General features: G+C 40.5%; 1 protein-coding gene across 2 annotated transcripts in view; it reads left to right on the forward strand.

Moving 5' to 3' along the window:
• LOC124550957 (protein kinase C, brain isozyme) overlaps positions 1–17349 on the forward strand; it is a 133915-nt gene that overhangs the window by 104844 nt on the left and 11722 nt on the right. For both annotated transcript variants that reach the window (XM_047125776.1, XM_047125785.1), the window contains exons 10-12: positions 9446–9634; positions 9720–9860; positions 10746–10925. In XM_047125776.1, the coding sequence (XP_046981732.1) occupies positions 9446–9634; positions 9720–9860; positions 10746–10898 (483 nt within the window). In that variant the 3' untranslated portion in view covers positions 10899–10925. The remainder of the gene's footprint in view (positions 1–9445; positions 9635–9719; positions 9861–10745; positions 10926–17349) is intronic.

Here is a 17349-nt window from a genome sequence, read left to right on the forward strand (position 1 = left end):
CATTCAGTGCCCTGATTTATTCTAAAATAAAAGTTGTTCTTGCTGCATCAGAATTAATATTTTTCATCTGTACTGGCTGAGTTATGAGCACTTCATGGTCTGTTCAGAAGGCTATCAACTAGTCTTGCAACAGTGGTGACCCCAGTGTGATAAACCCAGTGACAATTAACTGCAATACAGTTAAATTATAACTGATTTTTCATGAGTCACGAATTTTTGATATGGTAGATGTACGCACTGTATAAAGGCTCTCAGCATGACTACCCCAGCATTATAGTTCAGTTGAGGCAAGTTTTTTTCTGTGCTGGACTAACAGCAGGCTCCACAAAGTTTGTGTTAGTGGTCAGCCAATTAGACAGTTGTTACACCACAAAAGTAAAGGACATAATAACCATGCCTTCTGAGATAGAATCATACGGTACAAGACAGAGTTGATCCACAGTGTGTCAGTTTCACAGGAAGAGTGAGGGGGTGAGCACTTATGCAGGAAGACATTAGGGACAGAAAGTCATCTCAGTACCACCAACATCTGCGCAGAAGGGCAATGTGTGCACAGTATGGGGTACACTGTTGCACACACTGTGGAGCAACTGGCTGCCATTATAGTGTACCAGACAGAGATGTCACTAAATGTCATACCAGACCTGGCAGATAGAATCCGGGATGCAGTTGTGCGATCCTCGTGCAGTTCAACAGTGGCAGCATGCAGCAGTATATTGACAGTGACACGCATGGGTTATGACAGCCTCATGAAAAAAGTTGAAGCTCTGAGCAAAAACATCAGTGAGTTACACTCTGAAATGCTAGAGGTCACTTCCAAGGAGGTCTAGAACTAATTCCCCTAAGAAATCTCCAGCAACAGGCAGTGCAACAGAGCATGAAATTTGTCAGTATCATCAAAATTTCAGAGACCAGACATAGAAATGCACTTCACCATGCACTTTCCCAAATAGCAATGGCAATCAGAAGTAAGCACAGTTATCAGTCAACTTTGCTCCACCTGAAACTTCCTGGCAGATTAAAACTGTGTGCCCGACCGAGACTCGAACTCGGGACCTTTGCCTTTCGCGGGCAAGTGCTCTACCATCTGAGCTACCGAAGCACGACTCACGCCCGGTCTCACAGCTTTACTTCTGCCAGTATCTCGTCTCCTACCTTCCAAACTTTACAGAAGCTCTCCTGCGAACCTTGCAGAACTAGCACTCCTGAAAGAAAGGATATTGCGGAGACATGGCTTAGCCACAGCCTGAGGGATGTTTCCAGAATGAGATTTTCATTCTGCAGCGGAGTGTGCGCTGATGTGAAACTTCCTGGCAGATTAAAACTGTGTGCCCGACCGAGACTTGAACTCGGGACCTTTGCCTTTCGCGGGCAAGTGCTCTACCATCTGAGCTACCGAAGCACGACTCACGCCCGGTCTCACAGCTTTACTTCTGCCAGTATCTCATCTCCTACCTTCCAAACTTTACAGAAGCTCTCCTGCGAACCATGCAGAACTAGCACTCCTGAAAGAAAGGATATTGCGGAGACATGGCTTAGCCACAGCCTGGGGGATGTTTCCAGAATGAGATTTTCACTCTGCAGTGGAGTGTGCGCTGATATGAAACTTCCTGGCAGATTAAAACTGTGTGCCCGACCGAGACTCGAACTCGGGACCTTTGCCTTTCGTGGGCAAGTGCTCTACCATCTGAGCTACCAAAGCACGACTCACGCCCGGTCTCACAGCTTTACTTCTGCCAGTATCTCATCTCCTACCTTCCAAACTTTACAGAAGCTCTCCTGCGAACCTCTTCATAACTGATCGAAAGGCAGAACAGGAGTTTCTAGTGGACATGGGATTCAATTTGTGTATTGTTTCATGGGCCCTGTTGCATAAACATTGGCCACAGATGTTGTTCCACCTCTCTGTAGCCAGTAACTCATCCATAGTGGCCTGTGGCATGCAACACACACAACTAGCTTTGGGATTACACCATACCTTCACTTGGATATTTACCATAGCAGGTATGGCAGAACCCCTAACTGGAACTAACTTCCTCGCACATTATCACATGCTGCCAGACATCGCCAATGCATGCCTTGTCGACATGGCGTACCTGCTATGGGGTTTTGACATAGCATGGCTGTGCATGATGCCAAACTTATTCAGTCAACAGGCAACAGGTATGCCAAGCTACTGGAGCATATCCCACAACCCCCAGGCACTCTGAAAAAGGGTACACCACTCTATGCAGTATATTAACAGTGCTGCAAACCCACCAGTTTCATGTAGACCAAAATGCCTTGCTCTAGATCATTATGCTTTTGCCAAACCAGAGTTCAATGTAATGTTGATGGAAGGCATCATATTCCCCTCCAGTAGCTCCTGGTAGCCTCCCCTACACTTGGTGTGGAAAAAGTGCAGCGCATTGCGCAGATTAATGTGCCCTTAGCAATACAAGGTTTTTCTTATTGCATTGTATGCCTTGATGACTTCCATGATTTTTCAGCCACAACACAGGAATATCAACAACACATACCCAAAACTGTAGGCACGTGTATAAATACATGGATGTATTAAATACTGCCAAGTGAGATCATCTTTTAAGGCCATCTGATCTCAGCAGCAGAATGATTATTGCTTGTGAAAAAAGTAGAAGCCATATTGAAGATTCTACAACTGGAAACTGCAAAGGAACTATGCAGTATTCTGGGAATTTACTGGTGTTAAGTAACCCAATCAACAGAGATTCAAGAGCCTCTAACCACAAAATTGTCTCCCTGAAGATAAGGGAAAAATGACAGCACTGTGGACGAATGATATGAACACTGATTTTGAGGCAGCCAAGCAGTGTGTCACTCCTTACACACACTGTGTTAGAAGCAATTCTCACACTGGTGGTGGATGCAAGCCACACTGCAATTGTTGCAGCATTACAACATATGTGGACAGAGAATGGCAGTCATTCACGTTTTACTCATATAAATTCTCTCTGTCACAACAAAAATTGAATGCATACAATCACAAACTACTCACAGTTTGTGAATCTATTACCTACTTATCATGAACGTGGAGGAAAGAGAGTTTGCAACTTACACAGACCACAAACCACTCATCTACACCTTCAGGCAAAACAATGATAAATGCTCATTATGGAAATACAATCAATTGGAATTTATTGCTGAGTTCAGCACCAATATCCTTCACATATCAGGAATTAACAACTTAGTAGTTTACTGCCAAACCCTTGTAAACAGTATAATGGACACAGTAGATTTTACTCAAATGACCAAAGTGCAAGAGTTTACCCACCAGGGTAGCCGAGAGTGCTAATGCACTGCTTCCTGGACTCAGGTAGGCACACCGGCCCCGGATCGAATCTGCCTGGCAGTTTAACAACGAGGGCCGGTATGCCGGCCATCCTGGATGTGGTTTTTAGGCGGTTTTCCACATCCCACTAGGTGAATAATGGGCTGGTCCCCACGCTCCACCTCACTTACACAACTCGTAGACATTTTGGAAAAAAATAAAAATGTTCACACTATTCCATGGCTTAAACTAAATGCAGACAGCTGGGGTACACTAATTCTGTCCCGGGGGGGTTTGGGGTGGTGGCAGGAAGGGCATCCGGCCACCCTCTGCAACTAACACTGCCAAATCAATAGTAACAAGGCCAACCCTGTGTTGCAGTGGGAATAAGGCCTCAAGAAAATGATGATGATGATGATGATGATGATGATGATGATGATGATGATGATGATGATGACCAAAGCACAAGAGTTGGACAAGGAGCTTAAGGATCTTCTGAAAGATACTTCCCCCCACCTTCAGTTGAAACTGACCAAAGTTTCTGTCACAAACATTAAACTAATTTTCAAAGTCTCTAATGGAAGATCTCTACTGCTTCTGCCTTCCTCATTCTATAGATACACTTCTGATAGCCTACACAACTCATGTCACCCTGGCAGCAGGTCACAGTTAAACTGATCGCTAGTCTTTTGTATGGCTTGGCGCGCAGAAAGATTGTAGAACTTGGACTCATGCACGTGTTCAATGCTGGCAAAGCAAAGTATTTCACCTGTGGGTGATTTCCCAGATTCCCCTTCTAACTCAGTACCACCCAGGACTGGATCAACTTCATTGCATTCTCTGCCAGGGCTTCTACTACCTCTTGTCGTGCCCTGAAATGAGAAATATCCTTCCCACCCCTCCCAAAGAGGTATTTGGCTGTCCACCAAACCTACACAATATACTTGTCCATTCCTATGCAACCCCTGCTACCAACCCTTACCTCATGGCTCAAACCCCTGTAATAGACCTAGATGCAAGACCTGTCCTATACATCCTCCCACCACCACCTACTCCAGTCCAGTCAGAAACATCACCTATCCCATCAAAGGCAGAGCTACATGTGAAACCAGTCATGTTATCTACAGGCTAAGCTGCGACCACTGTGCTGCATTCTATGTGGGCATGACAACCAACAGCTGTCTGTCCGCATGAATGGCCACCGACAGACTGTGGCCAAGAAACAAGTGGACCATCCTGTTGCCGAGCATGCTGCCAAACATGACATCCTTCATTTCAGTGACTGCTTCACACCCTGTGGCATATGGATCTTTCCCACCAACACCAGCTTTTCTGAATTATGCAGGTGGGAAGTTTCCCTGCAATATAGCCTATGTTCCCGTAACCCTCCTGGCCTCAACCTTCGTTAGTCATTGTCCTCTCCCATCCAGCTCCTTCTCTGTTCCCATTCCAGCATCGAGCACTACACAGCCCTCATTCCTCCATCGCACCCAGTCTTTTTACTTCTCTCCTTTTCCACTATCCCTTCCCCCTCCCCACCTCTCCACTCCCTCCGCCTAACCTCCTGACTCCACACAGCTGCCCTACCCTCTTTCCACCTCATCTCTCTGCACTCCTCAACAGCACGTCACTGTCTGTCATGCCTACCCTACTGGCCCTTCCCGTCCCTGCCCCAGCCTCCTCCTTACCCCCACCCAGTCACCACTCCCATCATGCACCAGTGCTGCTGCTCACATTGTGGCCTCATTTGCCCGAGACTGCAGTCATATGTGTGTGAGTTGTGTTTGCATGAGTGTATATGTGTGTTTATGCCATCTAATTCTGATGAAGGCCTTACTGGTTAATAGCTAATTTGTGACAGTCTTTCTGTTGTGCCTATCTGCGACTCAGCATCTCCACTGTATGGTGAGTAGCAACTTTCCTTTTCACAATATTGTGGTATTAGGAAAAGGATAGATTACTATTCACTGTAAAGATGAAACATTGAGTTGCACACAGGTGCAACAAAGAGGGTGTTACACATTTGCGTTTTGGCCAAAGCCTTCTTCAGAAAAGGAGACATGCACACAACACAATAGCAAACGCATCTCATACATACATGATCACTACCACCAGCAGTTGTCTGTCTGCCAGGCATAAGGAACGTGCTGTTGATTTGTGGGTTTTCAGCAAAATTTAGTGTAGGAATATGTCAGAAAAAGAATGCTATTAATTGTATCAAAATTCATGCGATAAAAGTATAAAATTACAAAAACAGGTAACGGCTGAGCAGTACATTCAGGAAGTGAACTTCATATGTTGGAGAAGATTAGACAGGAGAGCCAAGTTAGTCAGACACCTGTTGTAGGGATGAGGGGAAACAAAGATCAAGAGAATGCTACAAGTCACTTACAATTGTATATCACTTGTAGTACTCCTATTTGAGTAAGCTTGCAATAGAACAATATGGCAGAGACTTACATTCTGCTTGGACATTCTTATGTTCTACCAGAATTTTCTAGAACTTTCGACACCATTTTAAGATTCCAGTACCATCAAATTTACCATACAAATAGTAACTTAGCAAAGGTACAATAAATTTGTGTTGTTTGTTGCTGATAAAACAGCTTCAGATTCCACCTGTGGTGACAGCAGTGTTAAACTACTAAATTGAATTTCCATTTTGATATGTACCTTTCATGCAGAATGATTTCTCCTGTGTTTTATTAATTTATAAACTTGAAACTTCTGTTTATAATCTCCATTTATTCAAAGAACTTTCAAACAAAATATCAGTCTTCATGACAACTACACATAACAGTGTGACAAAGAGCGTCCATATATCACAAAATAAATTTTATACAAGATTATCAGTGTAGTACATTATTATGTTTTCATTATAATTTACTTTAGTAAATCACAACAAACATACATAGTTTCTCATTTTAGCATGTATTCCATCTTCTTTATTTGCATGGAAATTTCAATAATTCTAGAACTTGTTCTTTTATCTCATAGTATACGATTTTGTATCGTTACTGGTTTTTGCGCATATATATTTTCTTGCCTTTGGGCTTTAATATTTGTTTAAATTTAAACATCATTTCTTTGAACAGTTTTATTAACATACTTATATATATATATCCTCAGTTTTGATTTGTTTTCTTATACAAAACATCAATTCATATTATCAGACACATCAGGGATGAAGGGGTGCAAGTGTTTTACAGTAGAGATCACATGGTCCACAGCTGTTGTGGTACATTCTGTTACTATGGAAGCTCAAGTGAACATCCCCCATGAGATAATACTGCTCCCACTGGCCTGAATCAGATGTGTGATGCCTGTTTTGAGCAGCTGGTCATAATCAGTAGTCCAGTTTAGCACACAGTGTAATTCTTTCAACAAAGTGACATTTTTCTTTGATTCACATGTAACTGATACTGCTGTGGGATCAACACAGGAACACAAAGGAGCTGTCTGCTGTTGATCCACATGTTCAACAATGTGGGCTGAACACTTGTGTTCAGAAACACTTACATCTGACCTTTGGAGAAAAGAGAGCCACTTGTATGAATATCAAGAGCTCAGATGGAAACCCAGTTCTAAGCAAAGAAGGGAAAGCAGAAAGGTGGAAGGAGTATATAGAGGGTCTATACAAGGATGATGTACTTGAGGACAATATTATGGAAATGGAAGAGGATGTAAATGAAGATGAAATGTGAGATTCGATAGTGCATGAAGAGTTTGACAGAGTACTGAAAGACCTGAGTCGAAACAAGGCCCCAGGAGTAGACAACATTCCATTGGAACTACTGACGGCCTTGGGAGAGCCAGTCCTGACAAAACTCTACCATCTGGTGAGCAAGACGTATGAGACAGGTGAAATACCCTCAGACTTCAAGAAGAATATAATAATTCCAATCCCAAAGAAAGCAGGTGTTGACAGATGTGAAAATTACTGAACTATCAGTTTAATAAGTCACAGCTGCAAAATACTAACGCGAATTCTTTACAGACGAATGGAGAAACTGGTAGAAGCTGACCTCGGCGAAGATCAGTTTGGATTCCGCAGAAATGTTGGAACACGTGAGGCAATACTGACCCTACGACTTACCTTAGAAGAAAGATTAAGGAAAGGCAAACCTACATTTCTAGCATTTGTAGACTTAGAGAAAGCTTTTGACAATGTTAACTGGAATACTCTCTTTCAAATTCTGAAGGTTGCAGGGGTAAAATACAGGGAGCGAAAGGCTATTTACAATTTGTACAGGAACCAGGTGGCAGTTATAAGAGTTGAGGGACATGAAAGGGAAGCAGTGGTTGGGAAGGGAGTGAGACAGGGTTGTAGCCTCTCCCCGATGTTATTCAATCTGTATATTGAGCAAGCAGTAAGGGAAACAAAAGAAAAATTCGGAGTAGGTATTAAAGTCCATGGAGAAGAAATAAAAACGTTGAGGTTTGCTGATGACATTGTAATTCTGTCAGAGACAGCAAAGGACTTGGAAGAGCAGTTGAACGGAATGGACAGTGACATGAAAGGAGGATATAAGATGAACATCAACAAAAGCAAAACGAGGATAATGGAATGTAGTCGAATTAAGTCGGGTGATGCTGAGGGAATTAGATTAGGAAATGAGACACTTAAAGTAGTAAAGGAGTTTTGCTATTTGGGGAGCAAAATAACTGATGATGGTTGAAGTGTAGAGGATATAAAATGTAGACTGGCAATGGCAAGGAAAGCATTTCTGAAGAAGAGAAATTTGTTAACATCGAGTATAGATTTAAGTGTCAGGAAGTCGTTTCTGAAAGTATTTGTATGGAGTGTAGCCATGTATGGAAGTGAAACATGGATGATAAATAATTTGGAAAAGAAGAGAATAGAAGTTTTTGAAATGTGGTGCTACAGAAGAATGCTGAAGATTAGATGGATAGATCACAAAACTAATTAAGAGGTATTGAATAGAATTGGGGAGAAGAGGAGTTTGTGGCACAACTTGACAAGAAGAAGGAACCGGTTGGTAGGACATGTTCTCAGGCATCAAGGGATCACAAATTTAGCATTGTAGGGCGGCGTGGAGGGTAAAAATCGTAGAGGGAGACCAAGAGATGAATACACTAAGCAGATTCAGAAGGATGTAGGTTGCAGTAGGTACTGGGAGATGAAGATGCTTGCACAGGATAGAGTTGCATGGAGAGCTGCATCAAACCAGTCTCAGGACTGAAGACAACAACAACAACAACAACAACTTCTGCAACAGCTCTGTACTGTGTAATCAGATTTGACACAGATTTTTGCTGCCTATCCTGGCTTACATATGGTGCAACACCTTGTTGCCTACTTATAGTTTGTAGTTTCACCATCCTTGAACCACAATTCGCAACAGTACAACACAAAGAGATAATGAGTTTTGCAATTTCCAAGGTGCTTATTTCCAGGTTCTGGGCCATAGCAATCTGCCATCTGTAAGAGCCACTTATGTAAGTGTATTTATCCATTTGCAGCCTGTATCATCGCTAGAACGATTTCCAGTCAACTCTGCTCTCCTTATATTCTTTTCTTATTACATTACGTGCTCACAATGCCATCAGGTGCATTCAGGCTCATGGTGGACAATAGAAATAATATTTTGCATCTTCAGTCTCTACCATATAAAATCTTGCCAGAGTTGTTGCATCAGATTGAAAGTGGGTGTTTGATATCAGGAGGCTATGATGGAGTGGGCTACAGACTTGGACCCTTACTTGTTGGAAACATTGATGAAAGTTGTGTTGTATCATTGATTTATATCTCTGGTTCCAGGGTACATCCCTCTTTAAGAGTCAGTTGTTTTCCTGATGGAGGGAACAGAGTACATTGTTGAAGTTTAGAATTTTATATCAGTTTGCCGAAAAAAGTCTATGGAAAAGTTTTTATACATTAAATCCAAATCCATCTCGTAGGAGCATTTGTTAGGTTCTTACAGCTGTACAGTTTTTTAACATAATACTGCAAACTGAAAGCTGTATCTAATTACTGATTGTGAGATTGATGATTTTGTTTTCATATTGCAGTGTAATCTCAGAATACTATTTCTCCATCCATCTTGCAGTGTGTACCCTTGAGTATACTAGCACAGTTCTTAAAACAGAAAGTGTCAGAGAGTGTCGAATTTATCATAATAATATCACTTTCAGATTATTTTGTATCAGCCTTATGGGAAATCTGTGGACTGGTGGGCTTATGGTGTATTGCTGTATGAAATGCTTGTTGGACAGCCTCCATTTGATGGTGAAGATGAAGAAGAACTTTTTGCTGCAATCACTGACCACAATGTCTCATATCCTAAGAGCTTATCAAAGGAGGCAAAAGAAGCATGCAAAGGGGTTAGTATCTCTCCAGGATTCCTTGAATATGTCAAAAATAATGAAGCTGTTGCACTGCTCAGCAATTTTATATTATTTTTTTTAGTTTCTTACTAAGAACCCAATGAAAAGACTTGGATGTGGGACAAGTGGAGAAGAGGATGTCAGAGGTCATGCATTTTTCAGAAGGATTGACTGGGAGAAAATTGAGAACCGTGAAGTCCAGCCTCCTTTCAAGCCAAAAATAGTAAGATTAAAATCATATAATAATAATTCTTACTTAGTTTGTTCTTATGATACGTATATGAATTTGAGATGAGCATTTTATTCTATCAACAGAAAATTCAGAATTTTTACCTCAGTGTATTAATGTTTTAAAACTAAAAAGACATCACATGAAAAGATAAATGCTTCCATTTATTTTTATGCATTAGCTATTAAGTGAATTGCCAAGATCCATCATTCCAACTAGCCTTCTTACTGTTTAAAGTTCCCTTTCATTATCTAAGTAACAGCTTGAGAATTAAGAATCAAATATAATTCACCAATACAAAATTTTCTAGAAAGTAGCCATATTTCCTCTGTTTGATGAGAGCTGTGAAAATTTATCAATGTATATGACATATGGAACATTGCTGTTTATTATATTAAATAGTAGAATAAAATTGTATTCATGCACCATCCATTATTAATCTATGAGTGAATAGCTGCCTTTCCTCTTATTTGTCATTTTTTTTTATGACTTGTTCATATTTCTCTTTACTGCTCTCTTTGAAGGTGAAGTAGTGAGAAGTGCACAGAAACCACTGGAGATTTGTGTGTAGTTGTCAGATTTGACCTCATTCTCAAGTATTACCAAGTCTCAGTACAAGCATTACACAAAGTACTTTGTTTTACAATAACTCAAAGCAAATGAGTAGATTCAACTGCTACACATGTACCGCCTTAGCTGTGTTCATCTGTTCACTATGTAGCTCATCACCTTTTGGGCAAGAGCTGAAAACCTAGACAGTAATTGTTATTTTGCATACTGGACTTTCCATAATGGATGTTGTGATGTGTCTTGTAATATCCCTGTAACTTTTGGGTAGTTTAAATGACATATTCACCCTAAAACTTTTTCTTCTTATAGAAACATCGTAAAGATGTCAGTAATTTTGATAAGCAGTTCACATCAGAGAAGACAGATCTAACTCCTACTGACAAACTGTTCATGATGAATCTCGACCAGACTGAATTCATGGGCTTCTCATTCTTAAATCCAGAATTTGTGCAGCATGTGTAAAACCAGTTTGACAGATGTCTGTTTATGGTAAGTTTCTGTGTAAGAGAAAGTGTTACAATTTATACAAAGTAAGTGATTTAAACAGTTTTAGATTGTGTTTATACTTTTGGAATATGCGCTAGACAATTATATTTAAAATATTACATACGATCTAGTGACTTTCCAATTTATTTATTATTATTTACTTCTTGTAAATAGAAATGGCCAATATTTTTGAGTAAATATTCAATTCTTAGGAGATTAGTGGTACTTACATTTCCCTACAGATTGTTGATTTATTATGATCAAGGTTCTTCAAAATTAAGCAATAGCTCTATGTTTAATACAGATAATGCCCTATTAAACATTTTTCTGTAATTTTGTCCATTACTCTGGATAAAATGAAAAGAGTTACGGTTAGTTAAACAACAATGTGATGTCTATCATAACTTATGAAGGTCATGCAATATAGCACATTATTTTAATGGATTAATGTATATACGAGAGACATTTTCATGCATGGTTTTTATTGAAACATCATTTCATACACAAACCATTTCCATTTTGCCCTATCCAAGCTGAAGTATACACTGGGAACTATACTTTATTTGATCACATTTATACACATAATATGGTTAACTGTTTCACATGAGTATATTATACTATCATTCCAAACTTTCATTAGGTTCATGATCATCTCTATCCAACTTGCAGTTTAGAGCAGTGCTAACATAGTCATTCAGCACCATAAGTCTTACGATTTTGCCACGAGAAGTGCTCTATGCTGTTTATGCTGTTTAGTGTAGCAGTTAGTGTCTTTGGTGAACATGCTGCAGGTCACCAGTTCAAACCTGACCACCAGTAGTTACTTGTTATTTAGTATTTATCATATCTGGAAGGTTCTCAAAAATTCTTCTGTTTGTAATGTTTTTATATTCTGTGCTTGTATAAACAGCAGCACTCTCAATCTAGGAGTTCAGTTCTGTTCTGGCTGTGCATTGGTGCTCAAAATAAAGGTGCTTTAATTGCTAAGTGTTGTACTTCATTGATGACCCTGCTTTTGGATTTAGACATGAGTATGGTCACAAGGAGACATAGTTTTATGGAAATGCAGTTTTCTTCAAAACATCAACATCACTGTGGCTCCAATTAGGCAATGTAAACGCCATCAATCTGCATGGACAGGAATAGGTATACAAGTAGTAAATCATTCCCAAGGTCCATATATTGCACATACCAATGCACTCAAAAACAGAAACAAATTAGCTCCACATCAGACATCCATCGTGTTTTCTGGAACACTGGTCAGGATCCAATGAAATGGCTGAGAAGCTTCAGCTAAGCCACCTAATATGATTGGAGGGATGACATAATGTGTTTAGGAGTTGTGTACTTTTACTTGGATGGCAGAGTTCAACAGTGGGTTGAGAACAATGCAGACAAACTCAATAGCTTTGATAATTCTAGGCTGCACTGAAGAAGATATTTGACAACAATCAGCAGCATGTCTGTTTAGTGGAATAAAAATTGAAGAACAGGGTCCTACATCCTGAGGAAATGACACAGTCCTGCATATGGAATGTTTTGGCTCTGTGCCACATTATGAATCCAAATATATAGAAGCCAAAAAAGTTTCACAGTTTGTGAAAGGAGTTGCAGAAGAGATATACCAAACTCTTCTAATAAAGGAGTTGTAACAAGCCAGGAATTCATCAAGTAGTGCCAGTGCATTGAGGAAATGCTGTGGAAAAGAATCAGACAAAAGAAGTATGACTGACTCCTGAATGTTGCCCTATGGCAGTTGTAGAACACCATCATGACCTCACTTTTCTGATACGCTAAGTAGTGAGAGAAGAGATGCAGCATTTTATGACAGGCACAACTATCAGATCAAGTAAGCAAGAGACAGAAGCTATGAATGCTAACTGCGCACATAAGGAGATAGTCGAGGCTGTCGAAGTATTAGTGTCTGTTGATCTTACTGCCAGTCTCCACCACCAGTCAAACATGATGGGAAGAACAGATTCCTTTAGCTTGGATGTGGACCAAAGCCAGCATCTAAAGGGAACAATGAGCTCCTCCTTGAAGTATAATGCCCTGCAGAAGAACAGGTATCTCAAGGACAGAGGACAAAACACCAGTGTGTTTCCTCTGCAGATGCCCAGGTTACTTACATTACTACAGAGAAAGAAAACAAGTTTTTGAAGCCTTCTACACTACCAATCATCACTGCAGTTGTGTTCATGCCAGCTAACTACAGACAGCTATAGTTGACCTGTGGCATGAAGCTTATCACCATACATGGACAAGATTGCTCCCCCACAGGCTATAACTGTTCCCTGTCAGCATACTACAGAGGTACCAGCTACTCGCCTAGCTGCTGAATTCAGAAAATCTAAGCAAGGCAACCAGTTATGGAGGTGAAGCTGCCACAGATGAAAATTATCCATCCACAAAGATGTCTGAAAATATCGGTGACATTACCATTCATGGCAAATGTGTCCAGGCACTGGCGGACAAAGACACTTCTTTTTCTGTAGTGTAGGATGCTTATCATTACCATGTAAAGAAGACTATGCTTTGAGATATAAAAGTGAGTGTGCTGAAAGTCACAAATGGGAAATGTGTCCAGTCAGTAGGAACATGTATTGTGACAATAACTATCAATGGCAGAACATAGCCCTTCAAATTAGTCATTCTATCAAAATGTAATTATAATAATATTCTTGGAAGGACATCTAACAGGCATCACAAGCAGTCATAGTCTGCGAAAGATCAGAGCTCCAGTTTAACAAAGTTATTTCAGCAGGCACCCATAACAAAGACTGCTCTGGCCACTTGTTTGTTTTTGAAGATGTTTTTATTCTTCCATCGTCAATGAGGAGAGTTTGTCATCAATAGAGATGCACACTGATGCTCCTGTCAATTGCAAAACACTATTCAATTAAAAAATAAATCTACATGCCAGTGTTGATCATAAGCATTATAGGTGGTCAAGAAGAACTTGGGATCACTAATTGTCATGAGCAGCCACTGCTTGTTCCTAAAGGAATGTATGTATGGATGGCCAAACCAGTCCAGGAAATGCAGCTTAATGCCATCAACAAAGAATTGTGCTCTGCTACCACTACAGACAACATACAATAGGAAACCACTATTTAACAGCCAATATGATCTGGCCAATTCAAGAAACAATGTTAGTGAGTGTTATCCATTCTGCACCAGTTTTTGGATTCTTTAAAACCTGGAATAAAAAAACATACCAAGAGACTCATGGTAAAATGTTGTAGCATCATTGGGGTCATCCACCAAATACTCTTATAGGGCATTACTGACTGAAGTACAGATAATCCAGGAGGTGAAGATGACACTACAACCCTCAGAGTATCCTGATTCTCTCCTGTGGTGCTTGTGAAGAAGGATAGCACATGATGCTTCTGTGTTGATTATGGATGACTGAATAAAATCACAAAGAAAGACGTCTACCCATTGTCAAGCATTGATGACACCCCAGATTACTTGAGAGGAATAAAATACAGGGTGTCCCAAAAAGAATGACCCAATTTTAAACAGAATTATTTATTAGGAAGAAGGGCTTAACAACAACAAATGGAGTACCTAATTACCCAGAAAAGACAGAAGTTTATAAAAATCTGTCATAAATGTTCAGTATGTTCTCCATTGGCTGCATGGACGATATCTAGCCAATAGCTGAATTCATCCCAAATTGAGCACAAGGTGTCTTCTGTCACTGAATCTGTAGCAGCTGCTGTTCTGGTTTTTAGTTCATCAGTGTCACGAGGTAAGGAATAAATGTAAACACATTGTTTAATGTATCCCCAGTGGAAGAAATCACATGGTGTTAAGTCAGGGTACCTAGGAGGCCAAGAGTGTAAAGCCTGGTCTTGCGGTCCTGTATGCCCTATCCAACGTTGAGGCATGTTTTGCATTGAGGAAGCTGCACAATTTGTTGTGCCAGTGCAGAGGTGCTCCATCTTGCTGATAGATTGAATTGTCAGAGTCAGGTTGTGTGAATAACCAGTTCCATAGCAATGCAAGATACAATTGTCCTGTTACAGTTTCTTCCTCAAAAAAGTATGGCCCATAAACCATGCTTTGCGAAACAGCACAAAAAACATTCACTTTTGGTGAATCATGTTGATGTTCAATTGTTTCATGAGGATTTTTGAGCCCACGCCTACATTCATTATGACAGTGAACCTTACCGCTAACATCGAACATTGCCTCATCGCTGAATATCAACAGTGACATAAAAGTGTCATCTTCCGTGTTCTCTAGAATAGTACTGCTAAAGTCCACTCGCTTCACTTTGTCAGTATCTCAAAGAGCTTGTACCAGTTGTAATCAGTATGGTTTGAGAGCTAAATGACGCCGTAACACACGCCACACTGTCATGCGCGGTAATGCAAGTTCTCGGCTAGCATTATGCGTAAACTCCGCTCAAATGCTCATCAGATTTGTTCCACTGTTCGTTCAGGAATGTGTGGCTGGCCAGGAGTTTTGCCATTACAGAGGCACCCTTTTTCTTCAAACTGTTTATACCACTGTCAAATCTTCTTTGGTGATGGTGGTTTAGCACAAAATCGAATATGAAACACCCGCTGAACTGCGATCACTGATTGAGTACAACTAAATTCATTAACACATTACGCCTTCTATTGTGTGGACGCCATATTACATAAGACTGGCTGCACACTCCAGGTCAGCACTCATAGCAACATTTAGCGGATATTTTCTGAAACTCTAGACCAGGCTGATTACATATAGCACTGTTTCTGTTACCTAGTGACATTTGTCTCAATATTATTACAAGTTAAAATCAGGTCATTCTTTTTGGGACACCCTGAATTTCTCTACTAGGGCATGCAGACAGGGTACTGGCAAACTGAGGCTGACTGGGAAAAGGTGGCTTCTATAAGCTCCAAGGTATGTCATTTGGGCTATGTAAGACTACAGCCACCTTAGAGTGTTGTGGATAATCCACTTTGACACTTGAAATGGAAAACATGTCTTTGTTAGACTCAGTCACCACGCACCAGGTGCCTCAAGATGCTTCATCAGCAAAGAAGCACTTCTATCTTTTCCTAAATAGCGACTCCAATTTAAAATTACTAAAACACTGCTGCTGCCACGCAGGACATAGAAAAGAAATGTCAGGATATTTTTGGATCTGTTTCTCAGTAAGTTACACTATTTCTTGAAGCCATTAAACAATCTACCACCACAGTAGTGACCAGAAGGTCATTAGCGAGGAGGATGTTTAAGCTGCTTGACAACCATGTTGAAATGCATTCAGACTGCAGGTCTCCACCTGTACCGGAAAGTGCTTCTTTGCTGATGAAGCATCTTGGCGCACCTGGTGCGTGGTGACTGAGTCTATCCTGATCCAGTGAAAATAAGAGCAGTCACAGATTTTCTGACTCCTTGGAATGTTCTTGATGTGAGAAATTTACCAAAATGTTCTATTGCTGGCAATTCATAAGAGTTATGTACTAAGGCACGACCCTTGCCAGAGCTACTGCAGGGAGACACCAAATATCCGTGGAACAAAGTATAAGAAAGGTCTTTCCATATCCTTAAGGTGGCACTAACATCTTATTCAACCCTAGCATTTATGATTAGAATACTAAGACAGTAATTCACACCAATGCTAGCCATTATAGGATTGGTGCAGTTATAGTACAAATTCAGGGATGGCCTAAAAAGGACGATAGCTTATGCTTCCAGAGTACTCTACAAGTCCAAGAGGAACTAAACTGAGAAAGAGTGCCTTGTAGTTGTTTGGGTCATCAAAAAGTTCCCAAATACAAGGACACAGATTGGCTTTAAAGGAATCCTGTGGCAGAACACAACAGCACAAATTGAATTTCAGTCATTGTTGCATTAACTGATATTGCTATTGAACACAAGGAAGATCAAGGCTTGCTGAAAACCATGCAGGCCTTAAAGAATGAGGTACTGACCAAAACAGAACTCCAGTTAATGAATGGAACATTTAATAAGGGCAAAAGCAATTATAGTATGGTATTATTGGCTGGCACACCCTGTCTAGGGTTGCTTGGCTGCCTGGTGCAAATCTTTTCATTTGATGCCTCTATGGCGATTTGAACATCAATGAAGATAAGATGAAATGATTAGGACAACACAGACACCCAATACCCAAATGAAGAAAATCTCCAGGCTGACCAGAAATCGAACCTGGGTCCCTACGAACAAGAAACAGTAACACTAACCATTATACCCCCAATCTGTGGATATTTATAAGAGAAACTGTGATACACGGGGGTGGAAATAGTTGCTTGTCATCCCAGCTCAACTATAGTTGGCTATGCTAAAGTTTTCCCACAAAATTCCAACATCTGGTCACCTGGGACTCATGAAGACTCTAGACAGAATCAGGCACAGACTGCCAGTTTGTTAGATACTGTGTGAACCACTGACAGAAGCACAT

This window comes from Schistocerca americana, chromosome 1, assembly GCF_021461395.2.
Source record: "Schistocerca americana isolate TAMUIC-IGC-003095 chromosome 1, iqSchAmer2.1, whole genome shotgun sequence".
Lineage (NCBI taxonomy): Eukaryota > Metazoa > Arthropoda > Insecta > Orthoptera > Acrididae > Schistocerca > Schistocerca americana.